Raw genomic sequence first — 20,474 nt, 5'->3', positions numbered from 1 at the left:
GTTTCTCTCTGCAGACTCAAGACTGGTGGCAGCAAAGCTGTTCAAACAGACACAGAGACAGGCCCTTTAAAAAACCAAAGCAAACCCTGGGATCAACTTTATTGCTGATGGTTGTGGCCTCTTCCTCCCTATGCCCTCATCTCTCCGGTGGTCCATAGCCCATCCAGGATAGCACAGCGCTTAGGCTCTGCTGGGCCAGAGGCAAGGGAGACAATCTGCCTCCCCAGTCTGCCTCTGGTTCAGTCCCTCCCCTGCCCCCACCCCACCCTATTGCACATCAAATCATGTAAACATGGCTACGGGCATGGCCCGGAACAGCAGTGAGGCAGACTGACGTGTAAACGAATTTGGGACCAGAAGCCAGACCCAGTCACCCAGCCCCACCCCATGCTGGGACCCACAGTTAAATCTGGAAAAGCAGGGGGGGCCTGGTCCCAAACTCTGGCTCAGATTATGCAACAGTGCAACGGCTCCGCTCCCCTCTGCCACCCACCCTCTCAGATTCCAGGTCCTGAGGTCCACCCACCCCTGGGCACCCCTCCAGGCCTGGGCAGCAGATGGCAGTGTCCAGTTTTCTCCCTCCCACCCCAGCTGGAGGTCACTGGTGCTGGGTCTTCCTAGATGCCCGGGGGAAACCAGAGACGGGCAACGGCAGTCTGTCCAGCCCTGGGGAAGAGGTAGGGTGAGCAGTCAAAAGCAGGGTGTATGTGCAGTTCTCAGGGATAAGACAACCAAGCCACAGAATGGGTGGATGAGGTATGTTGCAAACAATGCAGACAGCATGCCGTCCCCCCTGTTTGGGATGACCACTGTTCCAGAGGGCTCCACCCCACAACCACCCCACTAGCCTTGCCCCCACTCCCTCTCACCAAAGGCCCGGATCAGCTCTGCCCGCACAGCTGCGGTGAAGGTCTTCACCAAACAGAGGGTGGTGAGGCCCGCGAAGGCTGCATTGTAGAGGAACACGATGTAGAAATTGCCCAGCCAGTTGAAGCGTCCAAAGTCACCCAGAAGGTCAAAGCGAGTGAGCCCTGAAGTACAAAGGCCAGAATGGGAGGTAGGCTCCCCAATCCTTCCCTGGCTCAGAGCCCAGCTTTCTGCTGCCTTCTGGCGGCCATATCTCAACACTGCAACTGATAGGTTATTCCTATCTCCCAATCTCTGTCTCAGGGACAGTTCAGGGCTGTTGAAAAAAGTGTCAGCAGCTAGGCTTGCTCTAACTTCCCTTCCAGAGTTTGGCATCTTCTCCTCCAGTGGGGGGGTGTCCCCTCTGGCTCCAGGTGTCCTGAGGAGCATCCTGGGCCTGCTACTTGTTCCTGGGCCAGGAACCTACAAGCTGGTCACCAAGCTCTGACTGATTACAGCTGCTTTGGTTCATGTCTGAACTCCACCCCATCTAACTGTGTGGTCTGGGGCAAATTCCTTAAATATCTGTGCATCAGTTTCTTCAACTATAAAGTAGAGAAAATAATGGGACTGTGAGAATTAAATGAGACAACACACATAAAGCATTGTATGTGCCAGGCACCACTCGAACACTTACTGAGCCCCTAATAATAATAATATAATCATCACAAATTAAAGTTCTAGAGCCACCCTCCCCCCCCCCCCCCCCACCAATGTATTCCTACCAGCATCCAACCTAAAGGAACTAACTGGTGGGTGGACCCACTGGCCAAGTTTCCTAAATCCCATGGCATAAGTACAAATGGTAGAGCAGAGAGAATATGAACTTAAGAACCAAACAGAACTGATTTAAATACTAAATCATGTAGGGTCTGTGGATGATGCTGGGAGAAGGGGAGGTAGGGAACATATGCAACTCTCCTGCCTTAGGTGAACTAGTTACACTTTTGAACATTTTTGCCAGGTAACGCTAGATCATAGCTCTAAAGATGGGAGAAGAATTGAGCATATTATTTGATGCCCAGTGTATAGAAGAAGCATTGGACTGGGGTTCAGGAGACAAAAGTTCTAGCTTGACTTGGCCTTGCTTCAAACTAGCTATATAACTCTGGGTAAATCAATTAGCTTTTCTGTTTCTCATTTTTCAAAAAAATCTTAATTTGGCCATGCTGCATGGCATGCGGAATCTTAGATCATAGTTCCCCGACAGGGATCGAACCCACACCCCCTGCAGTGGAAGCATGGAGTCTTAATCACTGGATTGCCAGGGAAGTCCCAACATTCTCATTTAAAAGATGCAAAACAGGGACTTCCCTGGCGGTCCAGTGGTTAACACTCCATGCTTCCACTGCAGGGGGTGCTGGTTGATCCCTAGTTGGGGAACTAAGATCCCACATGCTGAGTGATAGAGCCAAAAAAAAAAAAAAAAGAGGGGCTTCCCTGGTGGCACAGCGGTTAAGAATCCGCCCGCCAATGCAGGGGACAAAGATTCGACCCCTGGACTGGGAAGATCCTGCAAGCCGAGGAGCAACAAAGCCTGTGTGCCACTACTACTGAGCCTGTGCTCTAGAGCCCACGTGCCACAACTACTGAAGCCCACGTGCCTAGAGCCTGTGCTCTGCAACAAGAGAAGCCATCGCAATGAGAACCCTGCGCACCGCAATGAAGAGTAGCCCGCACTCTCCCACATCTAGAGAAAGCCCGCACTGCAGCAACAAAGACCCAACGCAGCCAATAAACAAACAAACAAACAAATAATTCCCCCCCCCCCCCGGAAGATTTGGGGGAAAGTGGTGCTTCTCCATGGAAAAAATGGAAGTAAATGCGGGAGGCTGTGGGATGTAGCAAATGGAAAAAGTATGAGCTTTGAAGCAACACTGCTCTAAAGCTCAGCATAGCATTTTATAGAGCCTCTGTTTCTCAGTCTATATAATGGAGATAATACCTCCTCAGAGGTTTGTTGTGGGAATTAGAGAGAGCATGAATATAAAGAGTCTGCTTAGTACCAGTAGGTACTCAAAAAAAGCCAATTCCCTTCCCTCCTTTTGCTACTTACCCAGGGTTCGAGAGAAGACAGGAAGTGCTGAGCTTAGGACCAGAAGACAGACACAGTTCCCAATTATCTGGGTGGGAGTAAGGAAAGGGGAGGTCAGGGTAGCAAGGCTGCCAGCAACTAGTGCCCAGGCACACCCCCAGGAAGCTTCCCCTACTCTCGCCCAGCTACCTGCGTCATGGCTGTGTCACGCCACCTGGGCCGCAGTCCCCGGAAGAGTGGAGAGCTGTAGAATCCTACGACCGAGGATACCATCAGGTAACTGCCACTGGGTTAGGGAAGAACTGGTCAGCTTGCAAGGAGTGATGCCTCATCTCAAAGGGAATGGACCTCTCTCCCCCAACTCTCCTTTCAAATCAAGTCTTTTCCTTCTTTCTGAACCCCGGGTGGGTCAAGTCTTGCCCCCTCCCCTATCACTCCCACTGTAGCTCTGCCCAGCATCCCAGAGGAGACAGGTTTGGGGAAGAGAGGCAACGGTGGGTTTCCAGAAGGATACAAGATGAGTACGATCTGAATGATGGCACCAAAGGAGCCCAGCTTGGAGAAGGAGACCTGGCCCAGGGAGGCCCCCTGAGAGATGGAGCAGTGTCACTGTGCAGCACTCCCAACCAGCACCAGCACCCCCAGCACCCAGCCCCACCTCAGGCCGCAGCTTCTGCCCCCGACCCAGCTTTTCTTAGGCCTCCCCCCTCAAAAAATACGGTGGGGAGGGCAGCCCAGTACCTGCATGCCCCGGGGCATGGCCGCCTCATCGATGAGCAGCTCCAGGATGTGGATGGCCACGATGAGCACAGACAGGCCCTGTGTGAGGCAAGGTCACGGACTCCCCTCCCTGCCCCAGCCCACAGTTGTATCCAGAGTTGAATGTTAAGAGCAGACACTCTAGTCCGACATTTTCAGTGTCCAATTAGCTGTGTGGGACCTCCTGAAGGCTGAGCACCTTTGAGGGTATTATAAGATGCACCCACTCCAGATGGAAGGATTGCAAAAAGGCCAAATAGAAAAATATACTTCTTCCTCCAGACCAATAAGACTCATTCCCAAGTTCAAGATGTGGAAAATGGGGGGACAGACTGGATTTCCACAATTATTTTCACCCCAGAGTAAACCTGCATAACTGCTTAGGCCCTGTGTGGCTTTGGGCAAACTCCTTAACTTCTCTGTTTATCTACAAAATGGGGACTGATGTGCTCAGCACAAAGCAGGACACAAAGCAGGTATTCACTGAGAGGCGACTATTTTTTGTTTGTTTGTTTTGTTTTTATTTTTTATATTTTTTGGCCATGCTGCACGGCATGTGGGATCTTAGTTCCCTGACCAGAGATCGAACCCACGCCCCTGCACTGAAAGCGTGGGGTCTTAACCACCAGACAGCCCGGGAAGTCCTGAGAGGCAACTACTATTATTGACGACAACCAGGTCCTTGCATCTCCTCCCTTCTCCTTGAGAAGGCCTAAAGTACTCAAGGGCCTACTACTTCCCACTCCCACCAAGGCTGGTATCCATACCGTCAGTATCAGCAAGCACAGCATGGCCAGGGGGTAGCCCAGGTTCCGCTGCCAGGCTGAGGCCTTCTGCCGCTTCTCTGCGCAGGGATGGGAAGCAGTTAGCAAGGGCCTCGAATGAGGAGCTACTCTCCTTGGGGAATGCAGGCATCCCAATGCCTACCAACCCACTTACCCAGCAGGACCCTCTGTGTCTGCAGAGCTAGGACCTGTCTGTGCAGCAATTCCATGTCCAAGGGCAGCCAGCAGGAGGTGGGATCTGAAGGCAGAGAAGATGGTGCTATCCCCCAGTCCTGCAGCCCCTGCCCAAGCCACACCCACCATCCCAGCTGGGAAGAACTGTATCTCACTGCAAATCCTGCGGGTCAAAGCTGCCTCCTCAAAGGCTGAGCAGTGCAGCTGCTCCTCCAGGTCCTCCAGTAGCTGTGGGCAGGGGCAAGGGAGGGATGGACTGTCAGAGGCTCTGTGATCCCAAAGGCCCCAGGAGAACCCTGCTCATCTCAGGGCCCCATTGTCTCATCCCTTCCCCTACCCTCATTCACCACCCTGTGGCCAGCAACTTTATCCAATCCCTCCCAACTGCCTTGTGTTCTGTTTTGTATGTCTGGTGACCAGCTCCAGATGATGGGAGTCAAGGATACAGGAGCCAGCAAAGGCTGTGGCCCTCTGCAAGGTGTGCACTGCATAACTGTAGGATTGCTTCATTATTTGGCTCCAGCTTTGCAGGAAGCTCTCCTTGAAGGATCAAAGGACAAGGAGCACTACTTACCCGGGGCTTGACCAGCAGCTTCCCAGTGACTGAGAACATGCGGGCGAGACCTAGCGGAGTACACACTGTGGGGACAAGAGCCAGTCACCTGCCTGACCCTTCTCTCTACCACTTTCCCCACCCGCCCCACCATTCCATCTTCCACCCTGGTTGCTCTGGCCCAAGGACCTTACCCATTCCCTCCCAGGCCCTGGACACTCACCCAGGAGCAGCAGGACCCCAAGGAAGGAGATGCAGGAATAGAGGTAGGGGAGGTAGTACTCCCAGAAGTCTAAGGGTAAAAAAAGTAGGTCAGCCCATCTGTCTCCTCCTGCTTACTGGGGGCTGACAGGCCTCAGAGACTAGGCAAGGACACAACACAGAAGCCCACAGGCGTTAGGCAAGTAGTGCAAATGAGGAAAGCTGGCCAGCAGACGGGGGAGTGGCAGAGACGATGGCAAACTGGAGATCCTAAGCCCTATCTAAAGGGCACAACCACCATTTGGCCCAAGTCACTGGGGTCTAGTGTGCCCAGATCCTCAACCTTGTCAAGCAAAGCCAGAAACCTAGATATTAACAAGAAGTCTCCCAATTTCAATGGACTCACATATTTTAAATCATTGCATGGGCCCAATGAAACACGTCCACAGGCTGGATTTGGCTTGAAGGCCATCAGTTTGAAACTTTAGTCTAAGGGAGAAGGTCCCAACCTTTTCCACCTTAGAGGGATACAGTTGGTCCAGGCAGGGGAACATCAGCCAGCTGAAGAGCCACCCAGCCTGGAGGGCGGGGAGGAAGCTGGCCTTCTCACCATAGAGGGACTCCCTGCTGGCCTTGTTGTCCACGATGGCAGCCGCCACCCACACCATGCCCAGCACCAGCAGAGTGAGAAGCGTCAGCATCACCACCGTCTCGTAGACCCGGGCCAGGACCCCCTACAGGAGGAGGCAGTGGGTGAGGGGGGCAGTGTGGGGAAGGAAGGAGACGGCGGAGATGCAGCCTGGCTGGGGAACCAGAGAGGACCGGATTTGGGAGGCAGCGGACGGCGTTTCCCTCTCATTCTGCTAAGTCACTCTGTCCTCTTACCCCACCGTCTGGGCTCATTCCCTCTACTGGATATTCTTCACTGGCAGTCCACCTCCCCAGATCTCTTCTCCATCCTTGTCTTGCCCTGGGAAGCTGACCCCACCCCCCCACCCCCCACTTCCCCCCACAAGGTCTGCATCACACAAACTCTTTACCCTCTGCTTTCCTGTTCACCTTGGCCGGTGGGACGGGCCAACAGGTGAGTGGAAAGTAGGAAGAGAAAGAGGCCAGGGTATTTTTGTGTGTTTCCTCCCACCTTTGGCACATTTGGCACTTTTGACACTAGCTCCTCTCCTCGATGGCCACACCTCCCCAGCTTCAACTATCAGTGGGTTCCAGAAATTGTTTCTTCCTTTGGCTCTCACAGGCTTAGGGGTGGTGATGAATTCCTGTTGTCACTAGCACCTCAAGCTCTTTAATGCTGACTAAACCTCTGCAAATAGTCTCTTCATTAAAATCTCTTCAGTTGAACCATCTCAGTCGAATTCTGTTTCCCATTTGCACTGACTGATTGATACATTTCCCCACTCACCTTTCTGGAGCCAGCAAAGCCCTCAGACTCAGTGAAGAAGTATGCAAAGGGCATGAGGAAGATGAGGGACAAGTTGGAGAAGAGGAAAACGAGGTTCCAGAGGCCTAGAGCAAAAAAGGAAAAGCAGAGATGGTCATCAAGGGGGCACCTGACTCACTGGGGACTGACCATGTGGCAGGGAAGGTGGGAGGGGTGGGGTGATATAAGACTCATCAGCCGCAGGCGGTCTGTGTCTGCCTGACCCTATCTGCTCCCATCTCCACCCTCAGCTGCAACCAGGAGTGACGCACCATGGATGAGGGAACCATTGAGCCACTGGATGTAGTAGTTCCGCGGCAGTGAGAGCAGCACCTCGTTGCTGATGATGGAGAAGGGCAGGAGCAGGACAGCACCTAGGGCAACTGCCAAGGTGAAGGTGCACAGCTCAAGCCTGGGCAGAGAAGGGGTAGTGCCTCTGATTAGCTCAGACACTCACTTTCCTGGGCCCAAGCAGCCCCAACTCATCCCCACAGGTATCTGTGACTTCTCCTACAACCAGCTGTAGCAGTGACAGACCCAGGGAAAGAGCCGTCTAGCTGGGGCTCTACCTACTGCCTCCCTACTCTATCCCTCACCTCCAGGAAAGCCTTGGCACGTGGGATGGGCACCCTCAGGCATCTATGGAAACCTGGTCCATCCACCTGCCATGTCACTTGCCCAGACTGTCCCCAGGAATGTGGTCCTCCCGCACTTGCCTATAGGGTCAGCCAGGCGCTGCCAAGCTAAGGGCCCTGACTTCTCTTCTCTGCTCAGCTCAAGGATATGGATTTCTGGGCTTGCCTTCTTCAGCCTGGACACAGCAGGGTCACCCCATATGGCTATGCCCTGCATGAAGGTACTAAGGCAAAGCGGGGACAAGGGGCGTTGAAACCCAGCTTCATAGCCAAGGCCTGTGCCCTGGGCTGCATCAGCTGAAAAGAAGAGACAATTATCTAGTTGGTCTATAGGGGGTGAGAGTGGGGGCCCCCTTTTAATCTATTGTCTGTTATAGAGGGGTCATCGCTATATTTTTCTCTGTAGGTGCTAGTGAATAATAACAGCCTAGAGTGAGGGCCATCCTCTCAGAACAAAGCATGCCCCGCCCTCAAGGGTTCCACCTTACCCATCCCCTGCCGTTTCCATCAGTCTGTATCCCCACCCTACTCCCTCCCCAGTGGCTGCTGGGAGGTGAAGCCAAGCTGGAGCCACTTCCGGTGACTCAGGCCCCAGCAGACAGTTCCTGGCCAAGAGGCTCCTTGAAGTTCCCAGCCTAACCAGGGAGACAGGAATAGCAGCTTTTCCACACGTCGTCCCCAGGATGGTGTCAAGCCGGAAGCCAGAAATTGGGGCGGAAGCAGAAACTCTCTCTTTTGACACCTCACTCTCCCCCAGCTCCAGGGGCCTCACTAGATCCCAGTTGCTAAAGGCTACTAGTGCCAGGTACTGAGGCAGTGACACTTACGCAATCTTGTTTACTGTGGCATCTTCATCATCCACTACGAAAGACAGAGGCATGGGGAAGAGGCAGGTCATCAGTGGGCAGCTCTGGGAGCCATCTGCATTGCAGTGTGCCCTCCTGCTCCCTCACAGTCCCCTGAAAGAAGAGCCTTGGCCCACTGAGGCAGAGCTGGACAGGAGGCCCTAGAAGAGCTCACACTAGGAACTCCACAACTATTCTCCAGCCAGGGTGGCAGGTAAAAAATCAGTGGTCCTAGGTGGACAGAGTATGGACCAGAAATTCCCCCACTTCCCTTCTGCCCCAGATCTCCTCCACCATAGGTTCCTCTTTGGAAGCTGAAAATACAATAAATGACCGATCTGTGAGGTTGGTTACATCAGTGCTAGGTATAGCAAAGGGAAATGGTGGGGGTGGGGAGGGGAGAATCACAGAGAAAGTCCCCAGGGGGATCACACTGAGGAGTAGCTACCTTCTTGGCTGAGGGCTCATGAAGCTGTCTGGGGGGAGGAAAGGTTCAGACCAGGACAGGAAGATCTGGATAGGCTGGAGCTAGGAACTAGCGTAGTGTGTCCCCCTCAATCACACAATGCTTACAGAAAGCTTTAATCTCAATTCTGTACCAAGAGAAAGGTCATCAGTCACCAGGTCCTGGGACCTCCGTAGCCAGGAAGGTCTCAGGTCCTGGGTGTAGGAACACTAGGAGAGGAGATGACAGAGCCTGTACTCATGATAACATTCACCCTGCAGTTGCCCTCTTTAGGTTCACAAGAGCTTTCACATTAACCATGATATTTTGTCTCTATAATGACAATGGACTGGGTAGAGACTGTTAGGCTCATTTTGTAGAGGACAAAACTGAGGGTCATAAAAGTTACATGATTTGCTCTGTGCCTCTAGTGGTTGAGGACACGTCCATCTAGACTTTCCGCTATACCACCTCGTCCCTGCCTGTGGAGGAAGGGAGGCAGAAGAGCCAGAGGCTCCTGAACAGCCACCTCTCCTTTCCCAGCAGGCATCAGGCCTCTTCCCCTGAGGCTGGTCCCATGGCAACAGGAACACTGGCAGAGGGCAGGCAGGAGGGAGAGAAGTCACAGGTACCTGTGGTGAACTCAGCAGGCTTCTTGAAGCGGGTCAGGGCGATGTGGCAGAGGATGTAGAGTGTCGCAAACAGAAGTGTTGAGATCTGTGGCAGAGTGTGAGCAAGATGAGAAGCTCTAATCCCCGCACATTTCACAGCCCCAATGGCCTCTGTTGATTCCACAGGGACACTTTCCCAAAACTAGACTCCGTACTTCCAGGGGTTCCATCTTTCTCCCCAGCACTTCCTTCCAGGCAAGGCCTCAGCGGCCTCTAAGAAGCACCAGACAGGGGCTGTCCCATGCACTGGGGGAAAGAGCACCATGTCCAGCTCTACAAGGGCTTTTTTCCTGGGGAAAAAATAGTTCCAACTGAATGCTGGTTAGTAAACTGGCAGAGAAGACTCCTAGAATGCACATATCCACACACCTGAAACAGGCCACAGAACCAGAGGGAATTTACTCCTAATACATTACTGGAAAAGGAAGCAGGTTTGGGGGAAGAAGGGGATATCTGCATTGTCCTGGTACTCCACCCCCTCTCCCTCCACTCCCACCCTGATCCAAGCTCTAGGAGAAAATAAGTAGGAATCATGTTCCTAGATCAACTCAGAGCTTCTACTCTGTTTATTCAGGGGCCCTGAAGGAGCAGCTCTGCTCTGGGCCAAACCAGAGCCTCTTTAATGCCCTGCCCTTAATAGTAGGCTTTAACTGGGGCCCCACATCTATATAGTTTCTAGAGCTGGCATCAGCCCCTTTAAAGACTATCAATCCCCAGTCCCTACCTAAAGTGATTTCCAACTCCAGGGTAGGCCTCTCAGGGTCTGTCCCATGCCCCTGGGTGACTAGTCCTCCAATGGACAGTTATGGCCGGACTTGGCCAGGTTATTCTACACATGCATGCATCCCTAATCTACCCCGAGTAAGCTGCTATTGTCCAGGGGAGAAGCCACTGGTCAGCTTGGCTCCACAACCAGGGCCAGAGAATCTTGAGATGTTATTGTGTTTGAAGTAGGCCAAGAAGGCAGGATCAGTCTCACAGGTGCTCCAGTCCCCAAGAGGAGCTGACTCTACAGGGAAACTGCATACAGCTATCTATGCAAAGAGAGAAGCCATAGACCCTGGGTCCAGGACAAAATAATAGCTTTTAACATTAGGGAAGTGGAGTAGAATGAGCCACTCAGATTGTAACTGCAAGATGTTTACTGCCTAGTGCTCTGCCCTGAGCTTTCATAATAAGCAGGAAGGTGGGAGGGCTCAAAAGGTCAGGCTGGAGTTCCACGCAGTTCCAGCAGAGGCTAGGTCATTCACTAAAGCGGAGGACTGGAGCCAGGTGGGGGAGGTACTAGAAGCCTTCAGGCTGCCCTTGGCCAGCAATGATGTCCCCAGCTAATGGGACTAACGGATGGGGGAGACATCCAGGAAGCTGCTTCTCTGCCCAAGGTCTCATCCCTCCCTGTTCTCTAGGAATGTGGGTCTCTGGCTCTACACTGTCTCAAGGCCTGGGTGTGCCTCCAGGATAAGCCCAACCCTGCCATGTGAAACTATCCAATAAGAAATTCACAAGGAAAGCTTCCTGAAAGCAGATCTGGAGTTCCACACATGGACTCACAGATAAGAACAGACCTAGTTATGCCATGGCTCACTTTAACCCTCCTCCAACCCAAGGCTGCCCTGGGCTGAGTAGAGCCCAGTTGGAGAAAAATGAAGGATGACCCCATCAGTGGGTCCTCCGGTCACTAACTTCTATTCTTCTAAACCTTTCCCTTTCCCTTTAATATCTGGGGGTGACAGCTACCCTGGGGAATTCTGAGGAAGGAGACAGAGGAGAAAGGAGAGAGATGAGAGTTCAGAGCAGCCTGAGAAAGATGCCATCCCACAAGCTCCACTGGGTGCCCCGGCCCAGAAGTGAGGAGTCCCTTGCTGTGTGGCAGTTTCAGCTGTTACTCTAGGTGGCAGTGAGGGTGTAAGGAAAGCAGCGAGGTGCCCTCTGCAGCACCGGGGGTGGGGGGTTGGGGGGTGGTGACGGGCACCCACTCACAGAGGAAATCCTTGAATGGCTGGGAAGCTAGGAAACTCGGCTTGCAGGGTTTCTAACAAACACCAATAAGGGGGAGGAAAGGAAGGGGGAACTTTGGTTGTCCTCCGTCTCTGCACAGTAGAATCCACCCCAGCATGAGTCCTTTCTTCCAATGGAAATCCACCAAAGTCTCCTGTTCGTCTCCCTTCATTAAACATCATTTGGGTTTGAGGGGTAAGTGCAAATAAGCCTTCTCCCGCTCAAACCCATCCCTCTCCACCTGACTAATATCGGCAGGTTCACCAGACTCCCAGACACACGAAGACCCGCACTCCGAACACCGGCGGGGGTGGGGGACAGGAGGGAGGGCGGGGGGAGGGGAGTGTAGAGAGGAGGAACGGAAACCGATCGGCTTTGTTTATCGCGCAGCTACCCAGCTGACTTGATCGAGGGATTCGCCAGCCCAAGCACTGGTCGAACCAGGGCCCTTCGCCGCTCGCCCCTGGGCCAAGCAGGGTCTGCCAGCGCTCTGAGCCCAGGTGGTCTCACTCCGACCCGGACTTCTCCCTTTCCCGCGACTCCCGTCTCCCACTTGGTCCTACCCTTCCTGCTCGGGTCCCGCACTCACAATGCACTCGCGGACCCTCTCGTGGAATAGCTGCTCTCGCACGGATAGCACTTCGTAGTCAGCTGCTTCCATACTCTGTTCAGCATGACTGGGGCGGGGGTGTCTCCGGGCCCGGGGAGGACCGGCGGGGATGAAACCGCCGCCGCCAAGCACCCGGACCCAGCGAAGGAGCCTTTCCTTGTAGCCTGTGACGGAAACTCGAAGGTAATCTGGGGCTCAGACTCGGTCTTCTGGACGCCCCGCCCTTAAAGGGGCAGGCACCGGCGGGCCTCGTTTTAAAGGGTCCGGGTCCCCCTCTGCCCCCTCCCCTTTAAGGTCAGGCTTCAGTACAGTTTCAACGCAAACACCCGCCAACAGGCAAGCTGAGAGGAAGCGCAAGTCCTGGTTCTATTTTACAAGAGGCGGAGTGACGACACAACGGATGGGCGGGATCATTCCAAGGAGCCGAACTCATTGGCTGCTAGGGAGCTGCCGCTCTTCGCTAGAGGAACACTGATAGGCTCGCCCCGTGGAAAGAGGCGGGATCTCTGGGGCCTACTGGTGCCCGTTCTAAAGCTAAGCAACTGTCTTTTTCACCTCGCGTAGTTGGTAAGTGTAGAGTGTGACCTTGGTTAAATAAGCCATTCGGATCAGGCCAGCCAGGTGGGATGTGAGAGCACCACAGAGTTCTGAAAGGTACCGCTGCTCAGTAATTCAAGGTCCGTAGTGGCATTTTCTGAAGGTGCTTATGTTGGGATGAGGAACCCTCTGCCGCCAAAGAATTTTCACTCAGTCTCTTTTGTGGGAGCCCTAGTGTGTGCTAGAACAAATACCAAAGAAAACTAGATAGAAAACTACAGAAATATCCATCTGAAACTTTGTGAGTAAATGCCCACAGGGGATCATTGGCTGAGTCAAACATTAGCTGACCACCTGTGTGCCACTCACTTTATAGATTTTATCTCATTTTACCATCACAACAACCCTTCAGGGAAAGGTGTTGTGATTAGCATTTTAGAGATTAGAAAATGGTGAGAGGTTGTCACACAATTAAGGTATGCAAGTTACTTTCCTGTGACCTTGACCCATGTACTGTTTGGGAAGGGAGTTAAACCCTTCCTCTAAAATGGGGGGAGCAGTACAGGGAAACTTAAAAGAAGGGCTGAGTTTTACAAAGCCCCCACTGGAGAATAAGAGCACAATTCTAAAGAACTAGATTGTGTCCCATTACTATCTGAGCAAGTCAGGGGCCAGAATGAACAACTGAATTCTGTACTCTTGAAACAGGGCAAGTTACTTTTAACTCTTCTGTTTCCCCAGTGATTTGCAGTAGAACCTCGGGAAATAAAAAGCATATACTTGTATATAGACACATATTTGTATTCGTGTGTGTATTATATGTAAATATAATACATGCACATGTGTGTGTGTGTGTGTGTGTGTGTGTCTTTGGTAGTAGCAAGATAATGAGAGGACCTGAAGAACTGATTTCCCTTTTAGCAACCAAGCTTGGAGTGAACAGAAGCCAATGGGGAAAGTGGGCAGAGATAGAAAGAGAAGACAGCTGGCTGGGTCCTTGGCTCTGTTGCAGGGAAGGGAAGGAGAGCACAGAGAGGTGGCTTGGGCCTATTGAGTGACCCTGGCGCTTAACTCTTTATCTCAAGCCAAGGTACTTTAACAATCTTATTAAAACACAAATCACATCTGTCCCTGCTCAAAATCCCTCAAAAGCAATCTATTTGCACTTAGAAATTCACCTGCCTCAAACTAAGAATACAAAGCCCTGGGAATTCCCTGACGGTCCAGTGGTTAGGACTCGGTGCTTTCACTGCTGAGGGCCTTGGTTCAGTTCCTGGTCTGGGAACTAAGATTCCATAAGCCTCAAGGTGTTGCCAAATAAATAAATAAATAAATAAATAAATAAATGTCCTCAGGGGTTACAGAATGGTGGCCTCTGGGCTGCAATTAGACATGCTGTGTTGTGTTTGGCTCACAGACTCTTTAACAAATTTGAGGAAACATGCCTTGTCAGACCAGCTGTGCATTTGAGTTTGTGACCTGTGAGTTAGCACCTCTCTACTGCTTCAACTTGGCATCATCCTCACCCTGACCTTTGGTCAGTTCTTGTGGACCCTGCCAAGCTCTATCCTTCCCCAGGGCTCTGCACTTGCTGTTTATTCTGCCCAGAAGTGCTCTCCCTTTCCCCTCCTTCCCAATTCACTATTTTTTTTTTTTAATTTTGGCTGCACCAAGTCTTAGTTTCAGCATGTGAACTCTTAGTTGTGGCATGCAGGTGGAATCTAGCTCCCTGACCAGGGATCGAACCCAGCCCCCTGCATTGGGAGCACAGAGTCTTACCCACTGGACCACAGGGAAGTCCCCTTCGCACTTCACTTTTGGCTGGCTCTGATCTCCTTCAGGTTTGCGCTTAAATGATACCCCACTACCTTATCTAAAGCAACCTGTTTTTGTCATTTTATTTATCACAAGTTGCCATAGTTTAATTTGTTTGCATTTGTTTGTTTGTTTCTACCACATAGGCTCCTAAAGGGAAATTATCATGTTTGTCTTGTATGCAGTTATTTCCTTAGCTCTTAGCCCCATGCCTAATTCATGTAGGCACTCAAATATTGGCAAATGTAGTGAGAAAGATGGCAGGCATTGCTAATTATCAAGAGCTGGGTTCTGGTTCTAGCACTGTCATCCTGGGCTACACTTGATCTCATTTGCAGAACTAGAAGACCCTTAAGATTACTTCCAGATCTATGAATCTAATGTTCACAATTCTTTACAGTTTACAAATTTCTGTGATATCACCCAAGTCACAGACTATTACATCTGATTCTTTTAACACTTGGCTAACAGAGATTCTGCTTAGAGACTTATCATCATCCAGAATATATAACTGAAGTGAACTTTAAGAGGCAAAATGAACTGGAATGAACAAATGAACTGGAAACTGCATAGTATAAGACAAACTTGAACTCAGAACTGAGAGAAAGAATCTAGAAGACTTCCCTTGAGAAAGTCATTTTGAGCCCAGCAGCAATCTGATTTATTTGCACGCAGGTCCTTGAGCCCTTGTTTACAAATCCACGGGAAGCATAATAACTTTCGTTCCATTGCCTGTGTTTAGAGTTGGTGAAAGCGTCTCTATTTACTAAATTACCACTCAGATCGGTTTGCAAAAAGACACTACAAATTCTCTGTTTAAATTTACCAAATCTCCCTTTGTCCAAATCCTATCTACTTCCAAGGCTCAACCCAAAACATCTTTTCTTCTACCTTTTCTTTCTTTTTTTTTTTAAAGATTTATTTTATTATTTATTTATTATTTATTTTTGGCTGTGTTGGGTCTTCGTTGCTGCACATGGGCTTTCTCTAGTTGCAGCGAGTGGGGGCTCCTCTTTGTTGCTGTGCACGGGTTTCTCATTGCAGCGGCTTCTCTTGTTGTGGAGCATGGGCTCTAGGTGCTCGGGCTCAGTAGTTGTGGTTCGTGGGCTTAGTTGCTCTGTGGCATGTGGGATCTTCCAAGCCCAGGGATCAAACCCGTGTCCCCTGCATTGGCAGGCAGATTTTTAACCACAGAGCCACCAGGGAAGCACTCTTCCATCTTTTCTTGAAGGGATTTCCACCCTCTCTAAACTACCAAAGCAACTCTAGTTGTATAGTTCAGTGACCAATTAGACATATTGTCTAATTGTCTTGGCAGTATCTCAGAACATTCATTACCCTGAGCTGTTATTTAAATCTTTTGTATGGTTAAACTTTACCTCCACTTATGTCTTTTCTCCTTTCCTCTTCCCTTAGAGGGTTGGAAATCTATATTTGGCTTCTAATTCACCCCTTTCATTCCAACCTAAGTTCTTAACCCAGTGCAGTTCTCACAGTAAACATTCAAAACAATGTTTGTGGACTTGATCTGCCCAGGAGATTAGTTACCTATTCTTGGTAGGGAAGGGGCCACCTTGACTGTGGAGAGTAAATTTCAATGTCCTCAAGCAACACAGAGAAGGGAACTAATCCAGACTGAGCCTCCACTAAGTGCTAAACATTAGTGGACACTTTACAAAGATTAGTTTACTCAGTGTCACAGGGACCTTACAAAATAGACTTTATTTTTTTTTTATAGATGAGGAATCATTTCAAAGAGATTAAGTAACTTCTGCAAGGACCTACAATAGTAAGTGGTGTAACTGGGATTTGAACTTGGCCTCTCGACTCCAAAGCCGCCTTTTTTCCCCAATATTCTGCAGTTGCCTTTTAGTAGATATATCCCCCTAGTTCTGTATTCCCTTTATTACTATAGTGCTTAGTGTACTAGAAGGCTAAAACTTGAACTTAGTATCCTTAAGAACCCTGGTACCTTCCATCTGTCTCTAAAGGGCTCACTGTTCTGCTCCTTCTTGTGGGGCTACCTTTGAACTTCCAAATGATGAAGACATTGCTGAACAGCACTTGAGAGGAGCAGACAGAAGACCCAGGGCTATCCATCCCAGAGGTGACTGGGGTGCAGGAGGGCAGAGAGGGGCATTAGGAAAAGTTGCTCTTTTCTTCAAATAAAAATTTCAAAAACTTTTCATTCGGGTTATAGGTTATTTTCATTTTCTCTTTGCTTACCTACATATCCTAATTTCCCCCCAAAAAACACAATAAGTACAGAAAAATTCCAGCTCACTCTAAGACTACCATGGAGTCCCCCCCCCAAATTTTGTTTTTATTTTTTATTTATTGGCTGCACTGGGTCTTTCTTGCTGCACACGGGCTTTCTGTAGTTGCGGAGAGCAGGGGCTACTCTTTGTTGTGGTGTGCGGGCTTCTCATTGCCTTGGCTTCTCTTGTTGCAGAGCACGGGTTCTAGGCATGGGCTCTAGCACGTGGGCTCAGTAGTTGTGGCTTGTGGGCTCTAGAGCACAGGCTCAATAGTTGTGGCGTATGGGGCTTAGTTGCTCCGTGGCATGTGGGATCTTCCCAGACCAGGACTCAAACCCATGTCCCCTGCATTAGCAGGCAGATTCCTAACCACTGCACTGCCAGGGAAACCCCCTCCCCCAAATTTATATGTTAAAACTCTAACCCTCAGTGTGATGTATTAGGAGGTGGGGCCTTTGGGAGGTGATCAGGTTTAGGTTTAGATGAGGTTAAGAGGTACAAACCTCATGATGTGATTATCCGTTTTTGTTTTTTTTGCCCCACAGCACGGGCCCCACGGGATCCATTGCCAACCAGGGATAGAACCCATGCCTTCTGCATTGGGAGCACTGGGGCCCTTTTTTTTTTTTAATATTTATTTATTTATTTCGCTGTATCGGGTCTTAGTTGTAGCGCTTGGGATCTTTCACTATAGTGAACGGGCTTCTCTTTTGTTGTGGTACGCGGGCTCAGTAGTTGCAGCCTGCGGGCTTCGTTGGCCCGGGCATGTGAGATCTTAGTTCCCAGACCAGGGATCGAACCCCCCGGGGTCCCTTGCATTGGAGGGTGGATTCTTAACCACTGGACCACCAGGGAAGTCCTGGAAGCTCTGGAGTCTTAACCACTGGACTGCCAGGGAAGTCCGGGATTATCATCTTTATAAGAAGAGGAAGGGAGTTGTTTTTTTTTTCTCTTCTCCACATGAGGACACAGCAAGGAGACAGCCAGCCATCTGTAAGCCAGGAAGAGGGCTTTCACTTGACACTTAATCTGCTAGCACCTTGATATTGGATTTATTAGTCTCCAAATCTTTGAGAAATAAATGTTTGTTGTTTACACTATCTGATCTATGGTATTTTGTTATAGAAGTGCAAACAAAGACAGGCTATAAACCTTCTTCCTTATCTCTGATGGAAATTGGACCAATTCCTAGAAATAGCCCAGCAACTTTGGAATTGCCCTCTTGTCTAGGGTGCCAGGGAAGCCAGAAAACCAGAGGTTCCCATTAGGCAAGGCCTCTCTGGGTCTGAGAACTTTTGCTGTTGTTGTTGGCAGGGGTGAGGGAAAGGGTTTAAAAAACATGTTTTGAGAGATTCTGTTCCTTTGTTCCTACCTATCTCTGACTTCTCCAAAAGTACTTGAGAGAATACGCATAATTAAAGATTGCCTTGAGATACCAGGAAAATTTGTGAATTCCTAGACTCTGGGAATGGAGAAGGATCTTAGAAGTCTTCAGTTCTGCCTGTTTGTCCTTCATGACATGGATGGCACGGTGGTCCATTGTTGGTTCTAGCTAATTGTTACAAAGTAAGCTGCAATGTTCTTCCTCATCCTTTACTGTGCTTCTTTGGGTTTCAAGAATGAGTCTGTGGCCATTTCTGGACAGCAACTCTTCATGGATTTCTCTTGTACTCTAAACATCCTCAGTTCTCTGAGTTGCTTTACCCAGGACCCCTTACCATTCCACTTACCCCTTGGAGGAAACTCTCTTGTCTGTCCATATCCTCCTTTTTTTTTTTTTAATAAATTTATTTATTTTTATTTGTTGGCTGCATTGGGTCTGTTGCTGCGCACAGGCTTTCTCTAGTTGCAGAGAGCAGGGGCTACTCTTCGTTGCGGTGAGTGGGCTTCTCATTGCAGTAGCTTCTCTCGTTGTGGAACATGGGCTTCAGTAATTGTGGCATGCAGGCTCAGTAGTTGTGGTGCATGGGCTTAGTTGCTCCACGGCATGTGGGATCTTCCCGGACCAGGGCTCGAACCCATGTCCCCTGCATTGGCAGGTGGATTCTTAACCACTGCGCCACCAGGGAAGTCCTGTCCATATCCTTCTTAAGGTGCCCAGAATTGGGTAACAATTTGCATAGTAGGGTGACCAGTGAAGAAGATGGTGGGAACGCTCATCTGCCTAGCTCTACACACTGCTCTATAGAAGGAATGTCTAGGCGACATCAGCCTGTTCTGGTAGCTGGGTCGCACCTTGACTCATGGCACGCATGCATTTGATCAATATGAGCCAGGAGAAGTTCCTGCATGCTAGTACCATGAGACATTAGAGCTGGGCCAGAGAGAGGCTGAAGCATCTGATTTATGAAGAATCTTTAAAACAGAACAGCAGCTTTCCCTTCCACCTCCATTTGGTATCACTGTCCACCCTATAGTATCTTCCTGGGCCTGGGGAAAAGAGGAAGGCAGGAGAGGAATAGTCGCCTCCAGCTTTCAGAGTGAAAAGTCGGAATCTCTGCTTTTGCTCAAAATTAATTCTTAGACTATGAAAATCCATAATGGAGAATCTGACCTAGTCTGACCTAGCCTTTATGGCCTTGAATAGGTGACAATTGGGTTTTCATCATCAAAGGAAGAAAATATGAGTTAACTGGCAAAGGTGGTAGGATCTGTTATGGTTGTAAAAGGTATTATAGGCAGAGAGAAGAGTGTTTGAAGGCCCCAGGAATGAGGTGATAAGCTTTAATCCATCACTATTGAACACAGTAACATACAGCAAGCTGTCAGTTGGGAGATGGGTTGATCAGTTGAAGGATGGATGGGTGGTATTTATTTTGGCAGAGAGGAAGAAACTGGCCCTTGCAACACAATGATATCAGTATCTACACATCATCAGGTGGTTATTAACTTTGTATTGAATTCAGCTTGATCTGGCAACATGCTCCTCCATTGCTACATGTTGACCCCAAGGCCATATTTTGAAACTCATTCCACCCTGAGAAGCACCCTAGAGGCAGGAGTTGAAGTCAAGAGCTCCAAGAGTGTGGGGTTTCCTGTGGCTGACTGATTCAGAGTAGCCTAGCAAGAGGCCCAGCTGCCTCAGGGAATGGACAGAACAAAAAGTGACAAGCCCGTGAATGCCAGGAATGCCAGGTCAGTCACTTCCTGTTTGTGGTGTATGTTTTAGGCTCCGCTCCAAGGTGACAGAGAGGGCAGAGTTCACAAATCTGAGCTTGACTCTCCTGGGCAGAGAACTCCTTGTCAGTGGTGCCATCTGCAGGGCATTAAGGAATTTGCCAGGAATTTGATGGGATTGGGAGGGGAAAATGGCATCTCTCTCTTCCCTCCCTCAAACCTCTTGATCTGAGCATGTCCCTCAATCATAGCTCTGTTCCTCCATAGGGTAAAAGACCCCTATTTCTTGTGACCTTTGTCAGGCAATATTTAAGGCAACTGGTCCTACGAGGCAGGACACAGGGCTGTAGTATCACTTCCCTTCTTTCCTGCCAATTAAATCTGGGCTCCTCCCATTTTAAGGTCACCTCAATGAGGTTAAGAATGCTGGGCTGTGAAAGCCCTTAAGCGTTATGGTGTTAAAAATTTTTAAAAATGTGAGTGGGTGTACATTGAAAGTGTTGATGTGGTTAAGGTTAATAATCATTGTTATAGTATCATCACCCGTCCCCACCCATCAATTTCTAAGTAAACCCTTCTTGGGCTTTATTTATTTCTATTTCTTTTCTAAATAAATGGTTCATTCTTCCTGGGCAGTGGCTCTGGTGTCTTGCTGAGCAGAACTGTCAAGTCCTGGGGTGCCCTGCCCCTCACTT

The 20,474-nt window shown here is 49.9% G+C and overlaps 1 protein-coding gene across 8 annotated transcripts; it reads right to left on the bottom strand.

Moving 5' to 3' along the window:
* Positions 1-69: 69 nt before the first annotated feature.
* Positions 70-12,415, bottom strand: LMBR1L (limb development membrane protein 1 like). Of its 8 annotated transcripts, none has more exons than XM_057702627.1 (17): positions 12,032-12,415; positions 9,406-9,490; positions 8,311-8,344; positions 7,121-7,260; positions 6,831-6,934; positions 6,024-6,147; positions 5,436-5,504; positions 5,234-5,298; positions 4,815-4,887; positions 4,640-4,723; positions 4,468-4,544; positions 3,683-3,760; positions 3,456-3,529; positions 3,131-3,221; positions 2,963-3,029; positions 870-1,031; positions 70-666 (listed from the first exon to the last, which is right to left on the bottom strand). In XM_057702627.1, exons 1-17 carry the CDS (start codon positions 12,101-12,103, stop codon positions 599-601), a joined length of 1,467 nt encoding a protein of 488 aa, XP_057558610.1. In that variant the 5' UTR covers positions 12,104-12,415; the 3' UTR covers positions 70-598. The 8 variants fall into 8 exon arrangements, with proteins under 8 accessions (XP_057558610.1, XP_057558611.1, XP_057558618.1 ...); XM_057702628.1 differs by having other exon boundaries at positions 870-947; XM_057702635.1 differs by having other exon boundaries at positions 3,131-3,234; positions 3,397-3,469.
* Between the last annotated feature and the right edge of the window lie 8,059 nt (positions 12,416-20,474).

This window comes from Hippopotamus amphibius, chromosome 12 (assembly GCF_030028045.1).
Source record: "Hippopotamus amphibius kiboko isolate mHipAmp2 chromosome 12, mHipAmp2.hap2, whole genome shotgun sequence".
Classification (NCBI taxonomy): domain Eukaryota; kingdom Metazoa; phylum Chordata; class Mammalia; order Artiodactyla; family Hippopotamidae; genus Hippopotamus; species Hippopotamus amphibius.
The sequence above is the reverse complement of the archived record's forward strand: the minus strand, read 5'-3'. Positions and strand labels throughout refer to the sequence as shown.